Below are 24925 nucleotides of genomic sequence, written 5' to 3'. Positions count from 1 at the left end.
ATTTCTGATTCTAATGCAATAAAAGGTGCAGTTCTATGCATGTAAACAAACAGAATGAATAGATAAAATTCTAAATATTTTTGCAATGACTGTGTAAAAATTTTATTGCTTCACTGATAGAAAATTGGTGCATGTGAGTAGCAAAGATTTCCGGGAACTGTGACGTGTCTGTATACAGCGATATTAAATGACAAACAGTAACAATTAAACAATTACAAATGGAAATTCTGGCTAATAACATGTCCAATATTCAATATCCTTGTGCAACAAAATAGAGAGAATCTAAATGGTGGTGCATTAACTCCAAAATCAGTGTGCAAGATGAGTTCATACAATCCATCATTCAAGTTCAACATTTTTTTTAAAAATCACAGGGCATTATTTAATTTTGGTTTCACATAAACCATAAATAACATTGTGACAAAATCATCTGAACTGACAGTCCACTTGCAAGCTTTTCTCATAGGTGTTATCAGCAAATGGAGCTGGCTCAGGTGTCGTCATTATGAAAACAATGACAGAAATGTTGTCAGTGTCACAGTGTGGGAGGAAAGACAGTGGGGATCGGGAAGACCACTTTCTTTGTGAGTGTGAAGGCTGGTTGAGGCATCTGCTTTTTCACACCGTAGACATCAGTCTTCTGGCTAACATCTGCGTTCACTTTTGTCAGGATAGACACAAGGTCATTGCTCCTGGGGAAAAAAACACAAGATACTGAGAAAGTGAAATAAAAAAAAAAAATTTAAATTAAAAAAAATTCAAATTATCACATATCACAGCAGTAACTAAAATTAGAGTTGGAGGAAGTATTCAAATAATTTACTACCCATATCAATCCAGATTTATCCAGCATCTGGATTGATGAAAAACTAACATTCAAATTAGATAATCTTCTGTGCCTACTCGAGCAAAATAAAAGCATTTCCAAAGTTTTGTAGGATCGTTTTTATGTCAGTACTGGACGACAGTGACGTCATTTATAGGAACACATCCTCTTGTATATCACTCTGCCTTCAGAGTTATCACCGGTGATGTCTATCTAACACAGCATTGTATTTTAAATGATACAAGTTAGATCTGGACTTTGAAAAATAAATTGTAAATTTAGTTCACTTGACTCCTGGAACAAAATAAAAATAAATAACGAATACAGCACCTCTTTATAATCAATACACTTACACCTGTTGGACATTTTAGGAATTTAATCTTAAACCTCCCACATTCCACTTGTATTTGTTTTACCTAACTGTATTTCATTTTATATTTTTATTTATTTTAATCTCTCTATAAGATTATCTCCTCAAATCTGAATGTTTTAATTGATCCTTTATTATCTAATGGCAGTTACTCTCTTAATATCTCATTGTTGATGTTCTTCCTTCCCTCCGTTCTTGTAATTGAGGGTTGCACCTCAATCATCTCGAGTATAAATAAAGGTCGGATGAATGAATAAATGTTTTATTTCACTAACCTGGGGACCATCTCCACAAGGTTTTGGCACAATGTCTGAATAAACCACGTGCCTTTTGACCTCTCTCTATAAGAGACAAAAGAAGGAACGGTGGCCATTCCCAGCAGGAAATCTGCATCTGACGGGATGGAGTCTCTAGCTTCAATGGCATCACGGTAAACAACAGCGCGTGCAGGGCCATCAGACTCTATGTAGACAGCCTTCTGCTCCTTGGTGCCCTGGCAGGCCTGGATGAAGAAGAGCTTGGGTTTTCCTGCCAAAGAGAAGCAATTTGATCCATCGACAGGTTCCATCAGCTCCCTGATGCTGACGGTGCGGCCGTCCACGCCGTACACGGTTCCCTCTAGGCCGTGGCTGAGGAAGCAACAGACCAGACAGTCCATCTGACTGTGGTTCCTTTTGCCGAGGTCCTGCATCGCGGACAGCATCCTCTCGCTCGTACAGTCCCTCAGTATATCCACCTCAAAGCCGAGCCAGTTAAACACTTTCTGCAGACATTCTGGAAGACACACAGATAAATGTAAATGCACACAAACATTTGTCACACAGATAGACAGAGCAGTGATGTACTACATATTTTAATTAAATACATTAGGGATGCACTTCTGTCTATCTGCTGATATTTTCTAACTATTTTGGCTGTTTGCTGATGCACATATTTTTTTTCCACCTAACTGCAGTAAACATCAAGTCTCTCCTGTAGTGGAATTAACATATTATTCTGCCTACTCTCATGATGGCCCACTGAAAGATTCTGACATAAAATGATTAAAAATGCTTTTTCAAAATATGCACATTCACCGGACAAAATAAGGAAACTACTGCTGACAGGCTGCTGCTGCCTTTAACTTTTTGTTTTTCACAAATGTGTCATAATGATCAGGATGACGGTGATGAGCAGATGAGCAAATACAATTAAAGTTTCACCAGGAAAAAAGTTTCTCAAAGTTTTCATGTTATCTTTCTGGTGTTGCTCTCTCAAATAAATAAGTACAAGTGTAAAAAAAAACATAAGTTAGATCAAATTATTCCATGGGACATACATGAGGTGCTCCCTGACATATTTTCTATCTGGTAAAGGGGTCCTTGGCTGAAAAAAAGGTGAGAACCTTTTACAACCAAATTGACGACAGACGGATTTTAAATGAACAAAACATGATGGGTTGCTGACTAAACGGCAGATAAAGTGACCATCTCCGATCAAGTTTCCCTCAGCACTCTTACAAAAAAAAAAAAAAAACTAAATATGACCACATACTTCAGACTTTGTCCTCTTTGAAGTCTGAAAAATTTCTGGAGCCATGTTTTGATTGATGCTGCTGTTGCTCCTGCGTCCGGGAGACTGTTGCTAACTTTGGTTGATGCTGGACAGTATTCAGTGCGAGTTTTTCAAAGCACGATAATCAAAATGATTTCAAAGATAATTAAAATTAGAAACTGTATTAATAAACCTCAAGAGTTTTACCCAAGTTTATGGTGAAACTGGTAAGCGATTCATATATTATGTGCATCCCTGAAACATAAGCTCACCTTCATCAACCATTGTGCCTTCCCGCTTCTGAAGGAGGTTCTTGGATTTAGTGAAGTCGTAGTTGTTTATTATCAAGCAGATACCTCTCTTTGGTGCAGTCATGGGATATGTTCCCAAAACCTGCAGAGATGAATCAGTAACCCTGATTAAATGATTACAGGTGAAACACTGCGTAATACTTGCAATAAGGAACTTTTTTTACCCTAAGTACCAAACCACAGCTTTAGTCAGCACATTCAGGCCCACTTTACAACTACATTGAACACACGCACTTGTATAACTAAGAATGAATAAATCACACACCTCAGTGTTTGTGTTGGTAGTTGGAAACATCAGCCTTTCAGAGGGGGTCTCCTTTTTGGGAGAAAATACCGTAGCATCACTTCTCACTATGGGACAGACAATCACAGAGATCAGGACAGAATTTTGGGCAAAGATGAAGAGACAAAAAGTATATATGAATAATTAAAAAAGGTCGTGTGACATAGCGCAATACAGAAAATACTCCAAATGACCTTCGGAGGCGTTTTTTTCAGTGCTTAAACGTCTCATCACATTTGGCAGCCCCTCATACTCATCTCCACCACGAAACACATCTGGAAGATCAAGGAAAGTGATACAAGAAGATTCAGAATAAATAAATCCACTGCACTGCCCTTAAAAACAGGCTTTAGTTTTAAGACAACCATCCCAAAGTAAGACTCACCCATTGAGGTGTTGGAAGAAGTCACGCTAGACTGTGTGGGACACAAAGGAAATGACCATTAAAGAAACAAAGAAATTTTTTTTTGTAATAAAACTACAACAATGACAGATTCTCACCTCAGTCAGTAGTTGCATTCCTTCAGAGAAGAAGAGAAAAGGTCATTAGGATGAGAAATATCAACAAAATGCTTAAAAATACAACAAATATTCAGTGAATGCATTTACATACGAAAAAATTAGACGTGTGTAAGAGTAGGAAAAAAATAATAATATCTAAATCAGGAATGAATGCCCAGTTGTGTCAGTTTTTGTTTGTTAGTTTTATTCTCTCTTACAGCATGACTGCTGTCAACTTAAAATTTAAAGAGATAGTTAAGATTATGTAAGGAGTTTTATGAGGTACTTATCAATAGTTAGTGTATTACCTACAGTACATGGTGGGTGACGCACCCACAGATTGGAGAAGCAGCATGGAACTTAAGCAATGATCTGCTGTGGAACAGAGTCAGCAACAAAACATATTTCAGCCACCCAAAAAGGCCCATTTAAAAAAAAAACAAAAAAAAAACAATCAAAATCAATTTAGGTGTACGCTATATTTAGAATATTTTCCCCACTCTACCTTGCTGTCAGACAGCTTTTTCCAACAAGAAACTGCTTTTAAATAAGCCAGGTATCGCTCTCTTGCTCAATTAGATAGTAAGTGTGTCTCACAGAACACAGGAGTTGATGATCTCCTACTTCCTTGATTAGTTTGTTGGTGTTTTTGTGTGAATTCTGTTGATATGAACTTAACTTTTAAAACACAGAAGTAACACAATAACACAAAGTAGGGCTGCAACATATGGGGAATGAAAAAAAACTGATTCACGATTAATGTAAATAAACTTTTTTTTGCATTAAAATCTTCCTTTTCCCTGAAAAAAAATCGAAATCATGATGATGGTATATTTGTTGAGGTCTGCACCAAACAAACCTGTTTTCTTACATCTGGAGATTTGTAGCCTGCAGCACCACCACAGTACAACAGTGCATTTTGTCACACATTTATCAAAAAATTGCAGACATGACACTTGGTCGTGTCGGATTTCAATAATATTTTGATCACTTGTGCAATATGTAGACCAGCAAGTCCTGTGTTCTGCAAGGTAAAATTACTGTCAGTGGAGTTTAGTTTAGAAAGAGTGATAGCTGGTTTATATAATGGATTATATAATGGTTTCCTCTTGGATAAGGCTGTCTGATGGCAAAGTTAAGTGTTGAAAATAATGTCAAAATAGTGTACACTTACACTGATATTAATTTTTAAGGTGAGCCTTTTTTTAGTGGCTAAAATACATTTTGTTGTTGACCCTGTCCACAGCGGTGCAATGCTTGGCTTCCATGTTGGTACTACTGTGTTAGGTAACACACAGACGATGGATAAGTACCTCATACAACTCCACTTCAAATAATCCTAACTGTCCTTTTAACTATTTGAGATAAAATATATACCATGACATCATCATCCAAACATCTTCTTCAAATGTCTGTGTGTGAAATAGCTACAAAAAGACTCATTTTTTCCAAAATGCAGCTACAGTGTATTCAACTGAAACCCCTCATTTAACCAGTTATAGAGATACAGGCAGGTATTCAGACTGTTGTCTACACGTTATTTATACTGAAGACACAGACATGTATTTATCTCTATATTTATCTGTTTACCTCGTGCTTCACCAAAGACAGTCCCCTCATGAGGGCCCTGATGACGAACAGAAAAAAGACATTCCAGAAACACTGAAGTTTCAGTAATTTAGTGCAGAGATGTGAGGACAGTACTGCAATCATCGTAAAAAAAAAAGCTTTCACTGCAAATCCGAGGGGAGTCAAAGAAACATCAAAGAACGTACCTGGCTTGTTTCAAAAGGGTAGGTCTGTGACCTTGGTCGGCCTGTTTCTTGAGCCACGATGCCGATGTGACGTGCTGTAGATAAAAAATGAACCCAACAGTGACGGGATTCACAGACAGATTAATGAGCATTAAAAGCATCAGATGGAAGTGAAATCTTAATTATATACAACAAGAGAGTTACTGTTACAGCATCATCATCCTCATCTCTTTCTCCCTCTGCTTCAGTTTCTGCCTCCCCACCTCCTTAGTCTGTCTGTGTGTGTGTGTGTGTGTGTGTGTGTGTGCCTGTGTGTGTGTGTCAATCAGCAAACTCTGGTGCTGAAAAATAAAAACTGCAGTTTATTTAATGGTCACTTGAGGCTGACTCTACTGCAGCCACTGTCCAGCATCACCTGTGCAGCGAGTTTTATTTTGTTTCTGTAAAGTCTGAACGAAGCCGACAAAGCTTATGTTAAAATTAAAGTTTTTCCAAAGGGAGTCTGGTTAGTTTGGTTAAGATCAATAAAATGGCTTCCAAAAAAAAAAAAAGACTGCTGGGGTGTCTCCAACCGATGATTTGAATCTTCGACTTTTTCAACACAGACAAGAGAGATGTGAAGCGGAAGAGGAGCGAGAAGAAGGTCGGGCCTCAGTAGCAGGGAAAAACAGCACGTAGAACCGGAATATTTTCACATCTAACGCAGTAAATTACAGGTTTATTGTAACAAAACCGAAGCTGGTGATTGTTGGAACAGCGGAAAAACAAAACAAGACCATTTCAAGTTTTATTTTGTCCCTGGTGAGTTTGAAGGAAGTTAATTAAGATAATGTCAGTTCAGTAAAGAGGGTGTATGGTTGTATTTTCCTGTTTAATAAGAAAAATATGTGTAATAATATTTCCCTTCTTGGAATTTTGTGAATTTATTTTGTGAATTTATTAGACTAATAAACTACAGGGAGAGTCCTGAGCTATACTATCAGACTATTGCCTTTTGAGGTATAAAGAAGTACAACAGGGCAGAACACAACAATATCTCTATAACACCATATATTCAACATCAATCTTCACATTCTGTTCATAATTCTGATGTTTTAAACCGTTAATTGCACCAGTAAGTCAATGCAACGTCCCCTTGAGTGATTTCCTGGAAGCCCTGCTGTTTTCTTTGCTGCCGTCTGCACCTCACCACTGCCTGTTTGCACCTTTTTTTTCTTCCCGTTCCTGCTTCCTGCTACAACCTTCCTCCCCGTCTTCTCTAACAGCTCTGATATTTTCTCAAGTAAACTTGCCGTCTCTGTCTGATTTTGTCCTCGTTCTTACATATGTCACTGTAAGTAACATTTTAAATGAGAATTTGCTGTATCTTACCTTGCTGTGCTTTAAACCGGTTGATTTTTTCTTTCAACGCGGGGCAGACCTGCTGAATTATCATCTCCAGTAAGTCCAGGTTAGTGTCGCTGATGAGGTCCATGTGCTCCATTTCGAGGAAGACCTCCAGTACAGACTGAAAAGTTCAGCAAATTTACAGTTAGTCTTAATTTTACCATAATGTTATTTGATGCATACTCAAATTTAGGGGTATAATCAGATACAATTAATCTCATAAATTATTTCAAAGTAATAAAGTTTAGTAATAAATATATTATGATGATGTAGTACTATTTATAACATAGAATTTGTGTGTTTATGACTATGGCTGTTTGCCTAAATACCATCTAATTAATTCTTCTCGTCAAATACGTGTTTCAAACACTGACACTCTGAAGATGCACTCACACCAATGTCATCCAGCTTTCTGCGTGGGATGTTCTTGATCAACAAGAACTTAATATCTTTCAAGTCCTGCTCAGTCAAGTCCTCAGACAGGTGGTAGAGCAGCTTCCTGGAATAACAATAAACATAATTAAACGTAAGTAAAACTCTTGGCTTTTAAAGAATGAAAATTATACTGCAAAAAAAAAGTACACTGCATTAAATGTATTTTTAATTCTCAGGAAAGAATACAGAATAATTTATTCCTCTAACATGGAATTGTGTACATTTCTGACATAAACTAATATTTATCAGTTTTCTTTCATTTCACATTTTGTTCCCGCCCCTTAAAGAAAATTGGTGCGGCAGATTTTGCAAAATGCGTGCCTTTTTTCTTTTGAAACTTTCCTTAAGAAACAGGAATCCTTCTAAGGAAGTCTGGTTTGGTGTGGCTATAGTGTTGTCTGAATGGAAACAGTGGAGTTTGAGAGTCGTAGGACTTAAAAACGATGTACAGTGTCAAAAACAGGTTATGATCATGGAAAGGAAAAAAAAAAAGGTTTGAAAATTGATGATGACACATCATGGCTGATTTTTCAGTAAGATTTAGAGCACATCAAATTATATCCAGAAACAGTGTCTGGCTGTATATTAGTACAAAAACACTATTGACAATTCAAGTTTGTGACCTTGTGCACAGTATTCAAAAATCACATTCCTGTAAACTTGGAGCCTTGGAGAGGAGGGATACAAAGCTGCTGCAGGCCGTTTTGGCAGCAAGTAAAAAAATCCATCGCTAGAAAGTGATCAGCTGAATCCAATACCACCTGCAGTGGAACACTGGTATGGTATAATGGCACAATTTTGTGAACATTCAAAACATAAAAAAAAAAGATTCAGTACAATTTGTGATAAATTCTTCTCCAAATAAAAATAAAATATATTTTAAAAAGTAGACAAAATTCCGTAATGGGAGGGTTGCATGATTCTGCTGATCCAACAAAATCCAGGAAGTCTTGCTTCATATTGAGAGTTACAGACAACCATTGAAAAAAATTAAGTAAGATCATCTTCGGGTGAAATGACACTGGAAATTTATTCAAAAGACCAACACATATCAACTCCAGGTCTTCATCTGGGTTCAATGAAGACCTATAGTGACCTTCCTGATGCTGATTCAGTGCTATATATCATATTAATGCACCACTATTTTGCCACGTATCTCCCAAGGTTTTCCTCTGACCTACTTAATCATGCTGAAGTATTTATTTTAAAAAACGTAGGCAGCTCACCTGTACGGAGAGATGATTGTTGTAGGTACTTGGTCAGCGAGCTTGAGGTCACGGGCCAGACGGGTGCGTTGGATGATGGACAGAAGTTCAGTCAGCAGGTGAGGTTGCTCAGGAGAGAGGTGGTCTTGATCCGCCAGACGGGAAAAGAGGACGCTGGCCGACTCCACTGAGGCCGGGTTTCGGCCCAGGAGGTCAGCGCAAAGAAATGCTAAAGCTTTCACCTCGTCCTTACACAGGCTGTTCCCCACCTCTAACAGCACCCTCTGGAAATCCATTTTTTCCCTAAAAATAAGATACAAGATAATTTGTCGTACAGTAGAAAGGCCTGACACTTAACAGTATGTGGTACATCTGGTGTTTCCTGATTTATTCACTTTACTTTCACAACTTGATTTAGTGAAATTGACCCCAAATAACAATTATACTGGACAGCCTTCTGGAGCAGGGCTGGGCAATATATCAATATTATATCAATATTGTGATATAAGACAAGGTATTGTCTTACATTTTGAAAATTGTTATATCATGATATGGCATACGTATTCAGTTTTCTTTTGAAGGCTACATTATGGTGAAGTTATATAATTTTCTAAATTCACCAGACTGTTATAGCTGTTCTATTATTTACCTTTTACCTTTATCCACATTACTGATTAATATATCTAAACAATCTCATTGTGTTAATATTTTGTGAAAGCACCAATAGCCATCCCTACAATATTGCTGCAATATTGATATTCAGGTATAGATTTGATTTGGTCCATATTGCCCAGCTCTAAAGTCAGTGTTTTTCTATTAGATATGAGATTCTGGGACTAATGTTAGTTCAAAAGCTGCAAATGTTTAAGGTTGTGCCAATTTTAGTTACTTTGTATACTCTTAGATAGTTTAATTAACAGCAAGGCTTTCTACACTACAAGATCATCATATGTTTGCACTATTTGTAAATTAATGGTATGTTGTTTTAGGAGGGAAAAAGTGTATATTGACATATATTTTTGCCAGGAAGCATCCAAAAGTTGTTTAAAAAGAGACAAAGTCATGATTTGAAAGTTAGTTTTATGTTCAAAAACCGTTAGTGGGGATCAATGTAAAATTACTTTGTATCTCATAAAAAGAGTGAAAATATATATATAACAGTTGTGGCGAGGAACTGAAAACATGTAATTAAGTATATTTAAACAAACATTTAACAATAACTTGCTGAACAAATATGAAAATGAATGATCATATAATAACACTGGCATAGAAAGACAGATAACAGGAACTAACAGGACGTAAGTTACTTTTTGTTTTGCTTTTGTTGTTGTTGTTGTTGTATTGTTTTGTCCTTGTTTTAATTTGGATTGTTTCTTGTTTGCTTCCTTGTTTGCCTTGTTAAATAAGATGTGCTGTTAAAAGGTTAGGCATCATAGGCCGTAGCTTCAGCCTACAACTTTTTGAACTGCATAAGTGTCTATATTATGTTAAATTACTTTTCTGTTATGTTTTTGATTGCAGTAAGTATCTGCCTCTTTTTGAAAGAGCCTATGTATTTATGTTTATGAATGTACAGATTTATACATAATGAACTGATTTACAACTGCAGGCCAAAATAAATCCTACAATCCTAAATTCTGAAATATACTGTATATCATACAAATATCTAAATATTATCCATAAGCCATATTGCCCATCCCTACTCTGGAGGATGTTTTGTGATTTTTGTTCTGTAATATCCAGTCAACTTGTCTACCAACTGGTTCGGCCTGTAACGCTGGAACCTCTATACGTGTATGTGTACGTGAGAGAATAAAAGAAACCATGTCAACAAGTTACACAGTGAAGGAGGAAATTGTTTTTAGAGCAATTAAATCTCATGAAAGGATAAAAAAAAAAGTGTCTTAAATCTAACATGACAACAGCCTGACATAAACTACCGTCACATAACTACACTAATATTTACACCACAGTGAAAAACTTTGATTGAGATTAGATTTCCTGCTCGATTAAACCATTAAAGTCATGTGCTTTAAGAGTGCGTTGTGCAGTATTACCTGTTTGGAGAAGAGTTTTCAGCAGGCCTGACTGAACAGGATGTGCGTCGTCCCCTTCAACATACTCGAGGTATTATAAACTACTGATATTTATAAATATATATATCGTGTTTTTATCGCGCACACGAACTTCACGGACACTTGTGGATGCAGTTTCTCTCTAAATAACTTCACTGACAAGCGCTTCGAGGAAGTAGAAATCGAAAGTACAATCGGGGACAGCGTGCACGCGGAGCACCTTTCTTCTTCTTCTTCTTCTGTCTTTTTCTTTGTCGTTTCTTCCTTTGTTGTTGCTAATATGTGTAGGACAAGCTGAAGATAGACGGGATATTTGTGTCAGAAGGGTGGTGACATGCAGCAAAAACCCACGGGTTAGAATCAAACCCACCGCCCCTGCAAGTGAGGTCACAGCCTTCGCACACGGGACAGTAAAATGTAACAGTGTAATAGGCTGTCGCTGCGGCACGCGGAATGGGGCCGGGCCGGATGTGGGCGGTGCCTTTACGTCAGATGGGCGGGGCCTTTGTTAGCCTAATTAAGTAAATAACACCATCTGCTGGACGACTGTAAAAACACAAGATACAAATTTGTACTCAATTAATATACTACATATTATTATTATTATTATTATTATTATTATTATTATTATTATTATTATTATTATTTTAAATATACCTTTTTATTAAGAAATGCAAGATACTGTACTCTACTTAATATGATGGTAACATATATTTCAACTTTCCACACACACTCATTTGGGGGTGTTTCGTCAACCACCAGCATGTTAATTTTAAGCATCAGAGGTTATAATATTTACAAATAGGTACCAAACATTGCATGTACTCATAAAGATTTTAATCTGGAATTTTTATGTTTTTTCATGGGTCTCACCATTTGTTCTGACCGTAATGTAATTTTGCAGTAAGGACAAATGTTCATTTAATACATTTTTTTTTAATTATATACTGACTATGGACAGGTATATCATTCAGTCCCACTTGAGCTATGCTTGTAATGGGACTGTTCACCCCACAATAAAAAATATATTTTATCTCAGGCCTTTAGTGTTTTTCATCCATTTAACAGTTTTGATGTGAGTTGCAGAGTTTTAGTCATATCAGTCATAGATATAATATAATGGAACTAAATGGCACTTGGTTTGTAGCACTCAAAGCACCAGAAAAGTACGAAATATTGTGTTCTTTGTCCCTCTTAAAATTCAGCTGAATTAGTCAAGAAAAAACAGCTGCAGATCAAAAACTCACAGAGGTTTGAATTGCCACTCGGTTCAGAGAGTTATTTGTATTCAGTCTGCTGTGTGGACTTTACAAGCAGGTTATTGATTAAACAAGTTCTTTCCAGGAAATGTTTGGGGAAATTATCATGAATTTACAGATAACGGCATTTGGTATGTGAGTCAAACCTGACCTTGACATAAAGTATACAAACTATATATTCCGCATAATGTCCATTCCTGGTGTGTTCAGCTTTACTGCTATTTGGCTATTTTTATTATTTTTATTTTTTTTTTACCACCAAATGTACATCACAGTTCAGCTGCTTAATTATTCTTTTTTTTTTTTTAAAGAAATGTGCTGACTGATAATGTATTGGGGCAGTCAAAGATGTACAACTTACTGCCATGATACATGAATTTATTAAAGTGATCAAACAAACAGGTAATCTAACAATTATTCTGATATTAATCTCCTCCTGTCTGTACATCGTCACATAAAAACATTACTTTTGACAGGGATGTATCACACAGAAACAAAATAAAGCACAAGGTCACATCCAAAACTTCAATTGTCCAATCACAATTTGGAATCAGTGTGTATTAAACTGCTGGTAACCATAGCAACAATACAGTTCGTCATGCAATGTTACCAGGTGAAACTCTGCAGTGAAAAGATTTAACTACAGACAAACTTTTAGAAATGAATAAAAAAAATTTCCTTTTCTTTGGGAAGTGGTTGTAAAACAATGCGATAATTCACCAAATGTCTAAATGTATTATGACTTCATTATTACAAGGCTTTGTTAAATACTCTCTTCTGATTGGTCAGTTATAACATTCTAAGGTCTGTTATTTCTGTACAACACGCCATTGCTATTTATAACAGACTGCTGCTATGGACACATAGCACTCTGGAGAGCAATGAAATCATTCCAGTCATTAAAATTTTAAATCAATATTTTGTGTCAAATTATTGTTTTGGGTTTTTTTTTTGGTGAGTAGCCATGTGATAAACGTGATAATGTACAGTGACCAGGCCATTATTCCGGAATAAGCAATAGTAGCCTGTGTTACACATTTATGTGACACAAAATGTTAACTTTAAAATCATTTCATGGCTTTATTTCACAATAGTGACCTGCTCACTGTACATTAATAATCTGAAATATTAGTGGTAGTGTGTGTTTGATTTGGGTTTGGTCTTCAGGGTCTTGATGTGTCCCCTGCGTCGCACTCTGACACTGAGCCACGCCCGGGAGTTCGCTCCTGATCTGTTGAATCTGAAGGACTCTATAAAGGACACACACACACACACACACACACACACACACACACACACACACACACACACACACACACAATCTGAATAACTCCATATCTCTGCTCTCCCACCATCCAACAATATAGCAGCATCACAAGGCACAACTCTGATTCAAAACTCAAGTTTTATTTTCTGCCACATTCTATGTATTCTATTAATCCTTATTTATTATCTTACTTTTACTCAGGGTTTTATTCTCCATCCTATTTTACATTAAATATGACATTCAATTCCTGTTATTATAAACCCAAGGAACCAAACGCATTAATCGAGAGAGTCGTGCTATACATGTCATTAGTGGTGATGCACAGCCAACGGAAGAAGCCGGATGTAGCTAGTTACTGTGATTAGCTAGCAAAAGGAGAGGAGAAGCCAAGTGCAGCTACTCAGGGATAGGGGTGGGGGTAGGGTCGGTGGGGTGTGTGGAGAGGGTGGGCACTATATATTCATGAACCATAAATACTAAATGAAAGCAAGGTGTAGAGCTACATATAAGCCATTTTAACTCGGCATTTTAACTTATTTTGCAAAGAAGAAAATATTAGTCACAATTTATTACTTCTTGCAGACTATTTTAGAGCTGCAACACTTACTCAAGTAAGGATTATTAATTGATTATTAAATTAATCGCCAACTGTTTTGATAATCGATTAACAGGTTTGAATAATTTTTAATGTCAAAATTCTGTGGTTTCTGCTCCTTAAATCTTAGTATTTTCTAGTTTCTTTACTCCTCTATGACAGTAAACTGAATAGCTTTCAGCTGCGGACAAAACAGTTAATTCGAGGACGACAACTTGGGCTTTAGGACAAAACTGCTGAACATTTGTCAACAGTTTCTGACATTTTATCGCTCAAACAACGAATCAATTATTCAAGAAAATAATCAACAGATTATTCAGTGATGAAAATAAGTGTTAGTTGCAGCCCAACACCTTTTTATTATTATTAAAACATGACTGAAGGACTTTAAAATATTCTATTTCTCCTTCGGCTGGGGACCCCTTACAACCCACTCAAGGACCCCTGTTGGTACCCCAGGCCCCAGTTTGAAAACCACTGTTGTAAAGCACATCCAACCTTATGTCTTCCTAGTTGTTCCAACTTTTTTTTTTTTTTTTTTTTAAGTGCAGTAAAAGTTAAAATATAATATTCCTCTTTTTGCTGAGGTCCCCTTACAGCCCATTCAAGGACCCCTGCTGGTCCCTGGACCCCCGTTTGAAAACCACCGTTGTAAAGCTCTTTGGGCTGCATTTTCTGTATTAAAGGTGCTATGCAAATACTATTAAGTAGTATTATTATTATTAGTAGTAGTAGTAGTGGTACTAACAAATTAAAATAGTGGAGTAAAAAGTGGAGTACGTAAAAATATAAAGTAACAGAGTGATATGAGTTGTGATAGAAACTAGTGCCACATTCACATGAACACCCTCTCCTGCCTGACAGATGTGTGATTGGACACTTACTGTCAGTGATGAGGGAGTGTACAGCCGTTATGTGTCTCCGCCCCAGGCCGTGACTCCTGGACAGGACACAGTCCAGGTAGAGGTCCCAGAAGACCCGGGCCAGGTCCCAGAACAGCGCCGTGTGTTTGTTGTTGTCTGACGCCCTGAGGACCACCATCAGGTCCCAGAAGGCGGGCACCGTGTCGGCGATCCTCGGGGAGCGCATCTCCAGCAGCAGCGCCGAGGACGAGTCCCAGCACTGCGGGTTCGCCCGGTGGGCGGTCAAGGGGTCCACCTGACCCGGCCTCTGGCCCTGCAGCGGCACGGCGGCGCATGCGCAGCTCAGTACAAACGCAGTGACTGCGGGTACGTTCAGGAGCACCGGGACCATCATCTCCAGGGGACAGGACACAGGTCAGCGCTTTCTAATATTGATTTATCATCAATTAAATAAAGCTACATTATTAAATTAAATAGTTAGAAAATCTAAACTCATAAAAACACACATTTCTCACGCTTTTTAGGTCTTTCGGTAACTTATTTTGAAACACTTATCAAAACTTACCTTTAAAAAAAAACAAAAAACTTTTATTTACTCTAGCATACCATTTTATTTCCAATATGTCTTTTTTTATGTTTGTTTGTTTGATTGATTGATTTCACTTCATTTTTGTATTGTTGTAACTTCCGGATTTTACTTACCTCGCTCCTGAAATGCTACCATTTAAAGCACTGTTTAATTTCGTTTTGAAAACCGCTATAAATAAGTGTTATGAGTATTATTATTATTTAAGGTGATTTATTGTCCATAAGATCAATGCACTACCACAAAGACATTTAACTGGCTATAAGTCGCCCTACAATTAACAGTATCAACAATAACAACAATATGTAGATTAGGCCAGTAATTAACAATAAAAACGACACAGGATCAAGTATAAATAAAAAGACATAGAATAAAGAAAAATACATAAATAAGATAAGGAACAGTTATACTGTTTTGAAATGAAAAATGCACTTACCATTAAAGCTGGGCCGACTGTAAAGACAATAGTGTGATTGGAGTTTGGTAAATAGGCAATGTGTTGGCTCTTAATTGACGTCAGTGCCTCCCTCCTTTGCGAGGCATGTTAGTCTACTGTTTGTCACGTTTATTAATGTGTGGTTGTATATATATATTTATTTATTTATTTACTGTTAGAGACTTTTAAACTCTTTGTTTTTAACCACGATGCTTGATAAGCTTTTCCAATTAATCAATAGATTTTCATTGTGCAAAAAGTGCAACATCTGCAGAAACAAAACTAACTAATGAATTGTTCCTTGAAAGGGTACTTATTATTATTATTATTATCATTATCATTATTATTATTATTATTATGTGTTGTAAAAGAGGTTTGTTCTGCACACATTGATCAACCTGATCAAAAGCCACTGGCTCTTCCAATTCACAAATGATCACTACTAACCAAAAATAAGAACATTTAAGTAAAGTGATTTCTTACTACTGCCTTGTAAAGACTAGTATCTTGTGCAACAAGAGAACCTATATTTTACTTTTATATCAAGCTGCTTTTGATTCTCTGACTATATGATGAATCCACTTGTTTAAAGGACACGTTCACATTTTTCAAATCTTTTATAAGGGTGCAACTAGCTATTATTTTCATTATTAACTTTCAACATTAATGTGCTGATATTTTTCTCAATTGGTAAATTAATTATTTGTTATATAAAATATCAGAAAATAGGGAAGTGAATAGTGAAACTTAGGTGGTTCTGATGTCTGTAAAAACAAGCTCAGTCATGAACGGTCTTTCAGAGAGTGGTACGTTAGTTACGTTTCTGTGCTTTTACTGAAATGTCACATACATACCTTATCTCAAGCACAATTACTTTCACAGTGTGAGACCAATACTAAATGTACTGGGTGGGTTTCTTACTCAGTCATTCATCCTTCTGATGATGCAAAGAAGCAGACTTTATGACAGTTTCCGCTGCAAGGCCTTAATTATAACTTTAAAATGAACCATTTCATATCCGTATTGAAACACAAAATGTAATGTTAGGATGCTTCTAGACAGGAAAAGAGACTGGAAGGTACAAATTATTATTATTATTGAAAGAGAATTATTGTTTTGTGAGCATGTGCTACAAAGGAAGAACATTTCTAGGACAGTCCACAAAGATTTTTTTTCCACACTTATCATTCTAGCCCTACAGATCAGTTATTCTCAGTCAACCCGTGGACTTATAGAGCTGTTCTGATACCAATACCAGTATAAGAAACGCCACCATACCAATACAGACGAAAATGCTAAACATGGTATCGGCAAGTACTCGACTGGTACTGACTGGTATTCACAGCGTTTAGGTATCAGAAACCTATCTGAACATCTCCAAGCACCTGAACCGCCGGGTACAGTTGCCAGGGTTTAGTGGAAATATGGTGGGCTACCTCAAGTAACTCAAGGCAATATAAATTAGGCTACTCAATTTTATATAAAAAATAAAATATCCCTAAACAAGCCAACAAAAACATCTGTGCAACTTGAAATTTAGCATGCAAACAGAGAAGCTGACTCTTGGCTAAACATAATGGATAAACAATTCAAATATCTATTTTAAACACTTGATAAAAGCAATGGATGAATGGTTAACATAGTTAGCTAAAAGTAACGGATAAACAGTAGAAATAGTTAACAGTGATGAATAAATAGTTAAAATAGCTCAAAGTAAATTCTAATAGTTAGCTAATAATACTAATAATAGACAAATGGTTCAAATAATTAAAGTAATGGATGAACAGTTGATCTAGGTAACAGTTGAACCCGCTAACAGTGATGAATAAACAGTTGAAAAGTTATTTTTCTCAGTTCTGCACTCTGGGAAGTTACTTCCTTCTTCCTTTGTAGGGCAGTATAGGTCCTGTTTGTGCGTGTGTGTATTTTGGGCCTGTGATTGTAAAATAACAACAGAGTGAAAACATGTAATTTTCCCCAGGGATAAATAAAGCATGCCTCCTCCTCTTCTTCATCATCTTCTTCTTCTTCTTCTTTCCTTCTGTTTGCTTTCATCAACACAATGAAGAACTGCCCTATCTAAGAGAAAAAAGGTCTCTGAGGAGAGGCTTGTTCTGTGGAACATCTCTGCGCTCTGGACCAATGGGACCGTGACACATGAGACAATCATCAGTGTTGCAGAAGGAAACATGAGATGGGACCTGTCTAGGCAAGTTTTGGAGAGACACTGGACATTACATGTGAGGGAAAAAAAACAAAAGCAACCCCAGCAAACGACAGCAGAATGGCTCCTCAGTACATCGAAAGAAAAAAACAGAACTACTCACTGGTTTTCTCATTGCTGCCAGTCAGTAATGCAGATGTGTAGATGATCTGCATGACCTTGTCCAGCTGGAAAAAATATTTCCTGGTGGCGTGCCTCGAATTGGGCCCTCCTGCCCTCCTCATTCATTCTCAGGTGACTGTAAAAATCAGTCAGTTTTATAAACAAAACTTGACAGAGTATTGGTGTGCAGTTGTCGTCCAAAATAATCTGTGTGTATTAACAACAAAAATCCTTCTAATGTACAGATGGGCTTTTTGGATGGACTTCACCTCCTATGCACGGAGGTCTGTACTGCCAGACTCAGCAGCATAGTTGTTCAGTTCTGATTTGGAAAACAGCAGACTCTGCATTTCTCTGAGGTTAAAGTGCTCCAGAGGCATTAATAATCTCTCTGGTTGTGTACAATTCTGGGCAAATTACATTTGAATTTTGAGCTTTAAAAAAAAAAAAGATTAATCTGTGATCTTTGTGCTTTTGTTTTACCTTTACTTACCTTTTTACAATTATTTTATTTTGTGTTATGCATTTATCATCGTTTAGATCAAATTCTTATGACTATGTGACTTTCTTTTTATTTTCATGTGAGACAAGAGTTGTATTTTCTATATGAATTATCATACATAATGTTATTATTGCCAAACACAAACTATTTTATTATTTTATTATTGATATGGAGGGGAAATCCTGACACCTGGTGGACAGATGACACTATTGCAGCTTGTCTCATCACCTACTCTGTCTGTGTCTCAAGTAAAAAGATGACCCTTTAGTGAGGTTCCTTAAACGTGTGTTAACATAACACATTGTACTGTCACACACACAGTTTCTAGTATCTAATGTGTCTCTCTTTATCTGTGTAGCCACAGATAATACCTCCAATTCAAATGAATTCTTTCTGGCCTGTTTCAGTCAAACTATTCTTTTCTTTCTTCTGTAATTGTGATGATGATGATCTGTGGCAGTGGTCACCAGCTAACAGACATAAATAAACCAGGCTCATAATTGAATTACAAACATCTTAGATTTAATTTCTAGCAGCTGTTTTTAGATTTCAGGTGTCTGTTTTATGTCTTTTAATTGGTATTAATGAATAAAGTCTAGTCATAAGGTTGAATTTTATGCATCTTGTGTTATTTTGATTTTTGATTTTTCTTAAAGTTTCTTTCAAAAATACTTCCATCCTCACAGTATCACGCAGTGGTAACATGAGCTCTCACTCTGTTTTTGTGCTGTAGACAGAGACGGCATGAAAGCCAGCAGGATGAATTCGTCAAATGCCTTCATGCTGTTCATGCAGGAGCAGAGCAACGTTGAGGCTGAAATCAACAGTAGTGGCAGTGCGTCTGTAAATAAAGCCTTATGGTCAAGCCTGTAGAAAATCCTCAAACTGTAAGATGGACACAAGTGGCACTAGAGGACAAGTCAGAGGATTCCCAGAGTCATTAAATCAAATTTCCATTTCAGAGTTCCTGGGCCAAAATAAACAAGTTACAGACAAAAAAACATAAAACAGATTTTAAATTGTAAAATCATAACTAAAATTCCAAAAAATCATATATAAGATCACAGAGGTAGTTCCCAACCTGTTATTCAAGCTGGGCGTCAGATCTCAGCATGGGTTCACAAGATGAATCTGCAGGGTGAAAAGATGATTAAATTTAAATACAAATACCTCCCACAACCTCACTTCAAATAATCCGAACTATCCCTTAAAGGCCAAAACCCCTTGCCCCCATAATCGAGAAGAGGCTGCAAAAGTGCCCCGTTAATTAAAACATGATACAGTGCATGTGTCCTTGTATTAGAGGTGTAGTAGTTAGACTTTAAATCTGAGTCAAATAATAAAGAAATTTTAAATCTTAACCGGGAAATTGTTTCACCATAAATGCATCACAACTCCCTGTGCACTGGTGCGTCATCGCATACAGCTGTTACCTTTCTTCTGCCACTTCATGTTCATTTAAATTTCTGTACATTAAAAATAACTTGTCTGTTTGTCAAAAGTGAATAGTTACTAATCAGTTTAGTTTCGTTGATTTAATTTACAAAAGGAAAATGTGCAATGACAGTGAAATTAAAACACTGTTACACCAGATTTAGCGAGAAGCTAATTTCTTTCTGTAGTCCTGCTCGTATAAGTAGACGCAGTAAATAAAATTTAAGGTAAAAGGGTACAAAGCAACAATATGTGCAGTGGTCAAATATATATTCATGTGCAACACTATTTGTTCTCAAATAGAAAAATAAATTATCACAATATAAAAAATATTTTTCTTTTTTTTTGTACAAAAGGCTTCTATAAATACATCACAGATTACATTCAAGACATATCATATTCAAGTTCCAAGCAAGGTGTATCTTTGTTATCTTTGTTTTTATTGGGCCTGTGTTCTATTATTTATGTGCCATATATATTTCTAGTTTCTATTGTATATTAGGAAAATAGTAAGAATCTGCCTTTTATTTTATGTATGCACCTATGAGTGAGATGCACTCTTTCAGTGTGTGTGTACACACACATGGACATGGTGCAAAGATTTTTAATACATTCCAAGGGACATAAACGAGAGGGATCCCCAGTATGTTCTTTCTCGTTTGGGTCCTTGGCTTTGAAAAAAAAAAAAGAGAACCTCTGGTCGTGACTAATTCATAACGTTGAAGAATAACTTCATGTTTGTCTTAGAAAGGAGTTAAGTCTAAGTTGCTGTCTTAAATATTCAGTCACACTCGTCATAAAGGAGATACAATAGGTTCTGTGATCATCTGCCAGAGAAAAAGTCAGAGACGTTCAGGTAAAATTTGTCAGTAGTTTATTCATCGGTCCAACTGTACATGATGCAGTGAGAGAAGGGACACCAGACGATGAGTAACATGGAGGATTACAACGATGCCAGTGCTATGGCAGCACCTGGAACACACCAACTATCAGCTGGACTGGAAATAATAGCCCTGCACAAGAGAAACTGTTTCAGGCCTCGATATGCACAGGCACCATAACAGTGTGTTTGTGTATGTGTTTGTGTGCATGTGTGTGATTAAAAATATCAGATCGGATGAAAAAACACACAAAAATGATGTTCAGTTCCACAAATGTAAAAGGGTGCTCTCTCGCTTTTGCACTGGAAATATTAATTCTGTTCTTTTTTCTTTTTTTTTTAATTCGTCCATTCATAGTTTGAGTAAGCGAAGTGAAACAAGACGTGGGAGTGGCCAAATACAAAAGATTAGCTGATCAGCAGAAGTCTTTGTAATTTAATGTCTACACTGATGTCATTATTACCCATACTTTTGTGCAATATCTCTCTTTGCATAGTAAATAAAAGTTAAATGTTCTTGTTGTTGACATGCACCTATCTTTTGTAGCATATTTTTCTTGCAGATTTCGGGGACTCCCATATAGAATTATAAGCCACTATAGTGATTGCATGCAGCGTTTTCCAGTAGAGCTTGAACTTGATTTTTCTACTAAGAGTTTATGAGAGCAAAAAGGTTAAGCCAGTATAGTGGGTGTTGATGAGGACTGTTGGTTGGACAGGTGAGTGCCTGCGTGGACAGACTTCATGCCCTCAGCAGTAGGAGAGGCACCACTGGCTGCAGACAGAGGGGGGGAAAGTGCTCTGTGTGCAACAACATCCATATGTTCAGGTGATTGGTTCTTTGGCTTTTGAGACACTGTCAGAGATACTTCAGGGCGCGGGAGAAGGGTTGGGTGTGGTGGGGTTGGGGGGGGGTATCGTAAGACGTTAATCTGACGTGATATCAGTCTGAATCCCTCTAGAACTGACATGCTTCTCCTCCGCTAACCTTTGACCTCCGCCTCAGGAGGCTGTGCGGCGTGCGTTTACAATTTCGGCCCAAATCACAATTGCAGTCGTTGCCAAAAACACCCGCTATACAACATGCTAAGATAAAAAACAAAAGCAATTTATGTCCTTGTAAAATATGCTGTTAATACCAAACCTGAACTCCTTATTTATGTACATTTGTGTGTGCGTGTGTGTGTGTTTGTGTGTGCATTCACTATGTGAAATGCACTGCCCTTATGGGTCCTCACATGCAGCCTCCTTAAGCACCTAAACATGAGCTATAGGAGCTTTAACCGGCTCTTTGCTGTGTTTGGTTTTTACCCAGGCTGTCTCCTGCATTAGATAAGTCAGTTTTTTTTTTTCTCTTTGTATGTTTTTTTTTTTGCGGTATATTCGTAGCTTTCGTAGCCATGCAGAGCCCCGCAGAGAGGGCTCTTCATGCCGGGGAGGAGGGGGCCAGCAAGCAGCACGCTAATCATGCCAGGTGAGAGAGTGGTGTGGATTCCGCCTGAACGCCTGTGCACTGGCACTAGAGGATGGAAGAGGAGCTTTGTCGCTCTATTAAGAGATCAGGGTTTGGAGGGGGGGGTCAGTGTGGGCTTGTTATATGGGTGAGGTGGAGTCGAAAAGGCTGCGTTTCTAAATGTTAACTACGATGGAATTTATTAAAATGTCCACTATGTCTTTTTCAAGTAAATCTAATGCCAAAAAACAGCAGCAATAAGTGCAGTCCAGCTGTCAGGTAGCCAACTAAGGAAGCCTTGGAGGAGTCCGTCTGTGATTGCCATCTCTCCATGGGTTAAATGGCTGTGGCGTTGGGGTCATACCGCCGTTTCTTCACATTTCTTATGCGGGGAGACAAGAAACAGGAGTCAGCGTGTGTTATAATACTCTCATCTGTAACACAGCTAGCGCAACCTGGACAAGCAACCACACTCATCACTTCAGTTTACGAAAGTAGACTTACATGAAAAATACCATTGACAGTTACGCGGTAACTTTGGTATTTTTCAGCCCGGACCTTAGTTTCCCACGTTTTTGTGTCTAAGTGACTAATGGACACAACAATTTTTGACACTGGTCCAGTACTGAAGGGGAGCGCTGCAGAGTATGTTTGTGTCCGACACTGTGGGACATGTTCCCAGCGCTGATGGGTAGTCTAGAAAGAAATTATCTTTGGGTTTCACAAGCCACACATTTCTAGTGAGAATGAACTGTGAGTCTCCCCCTTCACAAACAACTGTCTTCCTCTGGCTTCACATAGTTTTGAGTAGTTTCCCAGTCTTTGTTGTGGCTGTATTTTCCTTTTCTGTGTGTTAGTTTTCATCATATTCCACTAAAAACTACAAACAATTTTTCCCATAGCATCTGTCCTGCAGATGGTTTGACTTTTGAAAAGCAGAGCCAATCAAAATGCGGGGTGTTGTGTCAATATGTGGGACAAGGTATAAAAAGAGGGGCAGCTGGTCACTCTAGGAAGAAGTGAAACCATCAATGTACATCCACTAAAAGTGCTTGTTTTTGCCACCGACAGGCTCAGATTATTATTCTAAGTGTTTAACAACATAACGGAAAGGATCCCTAAAAAGAGAGACCTTTTTTTAAGAGTAAGATGTTTTATTGAGCTCATTAAACTAACCAGACTTCCTTTGCAAAAGTCTCATTTTAACAACATGATCACTCAAACCTGGCTGAAATTAAATAAAACTCACTAAAAACATCATGTTTTGTTTTTCCACTGCTCCAACAATCAGCAATTCTAGTTTGGTTGAAAGAAACCGTTAATTCACTGTGTTAGATGTGAAAATACTGGGAGAAGAGCAAGAGGGAGGTCAGATATCAGAGAGGCAGTGGGGAGAAACGGCATACACCGCCAGAATATTTTCACATCTGCCTCTCTGAGGACAGGATTTATTCCAACCAGCTGGTGATTGTTGAAACGGTGGAAATATGAGCCAATATGAAATATGAGATTTTGCAAAGGGAGGTTAGTTTGACGAGAGCAATAAAAGCTGTTTCTTGTTAAAAAAAAACGTATGTTACTATCTTTAAAAAGGTCCATCGCTGAAGGGATCCTTTCCATAAAGATCTGAGCCTATCAGTGGCGAAACAGGGACCTTTAGTTGACGTACTTTGACAGTGTGCAGATGCCTAGACACATGTCAGACATCACTCACTCAGACACAAAAACATTGGAAAATGGGGTCCAGGTTGAAAAATACACAAGTTACTCTTTAACCACTGTTAGATTCAAAAGCAGAGAAGTGTTTTTAGAGGACTTCAAAATGCTGAAGACATTAAAGTGAGGAAAGGCTGGTCCATGTTGGAGGCAGACAGAGGAATTTATATTCACAAACCTTTACATCCCCATCCATGAATACCAGTATCAAGAGATTATTATCTATAGTTTTTTTATATTTTCTTTTGTTTTACATTTTGTGAGCATTGGATAGAAGTGACCTAAATGAAAACTTTCACTCACTTTATTGAGAAAAAGACCAATAAAGGTGACAGAGTTGTGAATTTAAGGGTCCGTGAATACAAATATCCTCTGTTGCCTTCTCGTTCTTGTACATGCAACATCAGTTTACAAGGTGAAGAAGTGTAGGAGACATGTCTCATTACCAGTTTTGATGGGAAAGACATTAGTTCCACTCAAAACATAACCATCTGGGAGGAAAAGAGCTAACATAAAATATACTCTATAGAGGAGGGAAGAGAGGAGACGACCACGTAAACAACAACCACAGCAGCAGCAGCAGCAACAATAACTACTACCACAACAGTGGGACAACAACGACGACAACAGGAGTGATGCATAACCTCCCCGTACTGTGGCTTGTTGTGGGGCTTCTATCACTCTGTCATGCACCTGTTCCAATAGTAGGCCAGTTGAAGGTGGCACTATTGCTGTGCGTGGTTCATGCAGTGCAATGCGCCGTGTCTGTACCAGGTCTGTGAAGCAGGCAGCAATGGCAGCTGGTGTGGGCGGGTCCGAGAGTCCTGCTCTGCTCTAGGGCGGAGCCTGGCCATCGAGGTGGGTGTGGCCAGCCATGGCACAAAGGCTGCGGCCAACAAAAAGGTCCTGGCTTCTGTGTGTGTCGCTCT

The 24925-nt window shown here is 37.6% G+C and overlaps 3 protein-coding genes across 6 annotated transcripts in view; all 3 read right to left on the bottom strand.

The window, feature by feature from the left end:
• Window positions 1-225: 225 nt before the first annotated feature.
• Window positions 226-8903, bottom strand: casp10 (caspase 10, apoptosis-related cysteine peptidase). Its single transcript, XM_084725549.1, has 10 exons — window positions 8626-8903; window positions 7358-7463; window positions 6950-7085; window positions 5600-5673; window positions 5385-5451; window positions 3518-3658; window positions 3306-3391; window positions 3002-3122; window positions 1472-1970; window positions 226-692 (listed from the first exon to the last, which is right to left on the bottom strand). Exons 1-10 carry the CDS (start codon window positions 8898-8900, stop codon window positions 536-538), a joined length of 1662 nt encoding a protein of 553 aa, XP_084581675.1. The 5' UTR covers window positions 8901-8903; the 3' UTR covers window positions 226-535.
• Window positions 8904-13066: 4163 nt separating this feature from the next.
• On the bottom strand, window positions 13067-15210 carry LOC146322936 (protein FAM237A-like). The gene is made up of 2 exons (XM_084724079.1): window positions 14685-15210; window positions 13067-13188 (listed from the first exon to the last, which is right to left on the bottom strand). The coding sequence occupies exons 1-2, from the start codon at window positions 15055-15057 to the stop codon at window positions 13067-13069; spliced, it is 495 nt and encodes a 164-aa protein (XP_084580205.1). The 5' UTR covers window positions 15058-15210.
• Window positions 15211-20804: 5594 nt separating this feature from the next.
• adam23b (ADAM metallopeptidase domain 23b) overlaps window positions 20805-24925 on the bottom strand; it is a 42250-nt gene continuing 38129 nt past the window's right edge. For 3 of the 4 annotated variants that reach the window (XM_084725092.1, XM_084725093.1, XM_084725091.1), the window contains one exon: window positions 20805-22662. In XM_084725092.1, the coding sequence (XP_084581218.1) occupies window positions 22617-22662 (46 nt within the window). In that variant the 3' untranslated portion in view covers window positions 20805-22616. The remainder of the gene's footprint in view (window positions 22663-24925) is intronic. The other variant, XR_014771317.1, reaches the window with a different exon arrangement.

This window comes from Lutjanus erythropterus, chromosome 8, assembly GCF_056507025.1.
Source record: "Lutjanus erythropterus isolate fLutEry1 chromosome 8, fLutEry1.hap2, whole genome shotgun sequence".
Lineage (NCBI taxonomy): Eukaryota > Metazoa > Chordata > Actinopteri > Lutjaniformes > Lutjanidae > Lutjanus > Lutjanus erythropterus.
The sequence above is the reverse complement of the archived record's forward strand: the minus strand, read 5'-3'. Positions and strand labels throughout refer to the sequence as shown.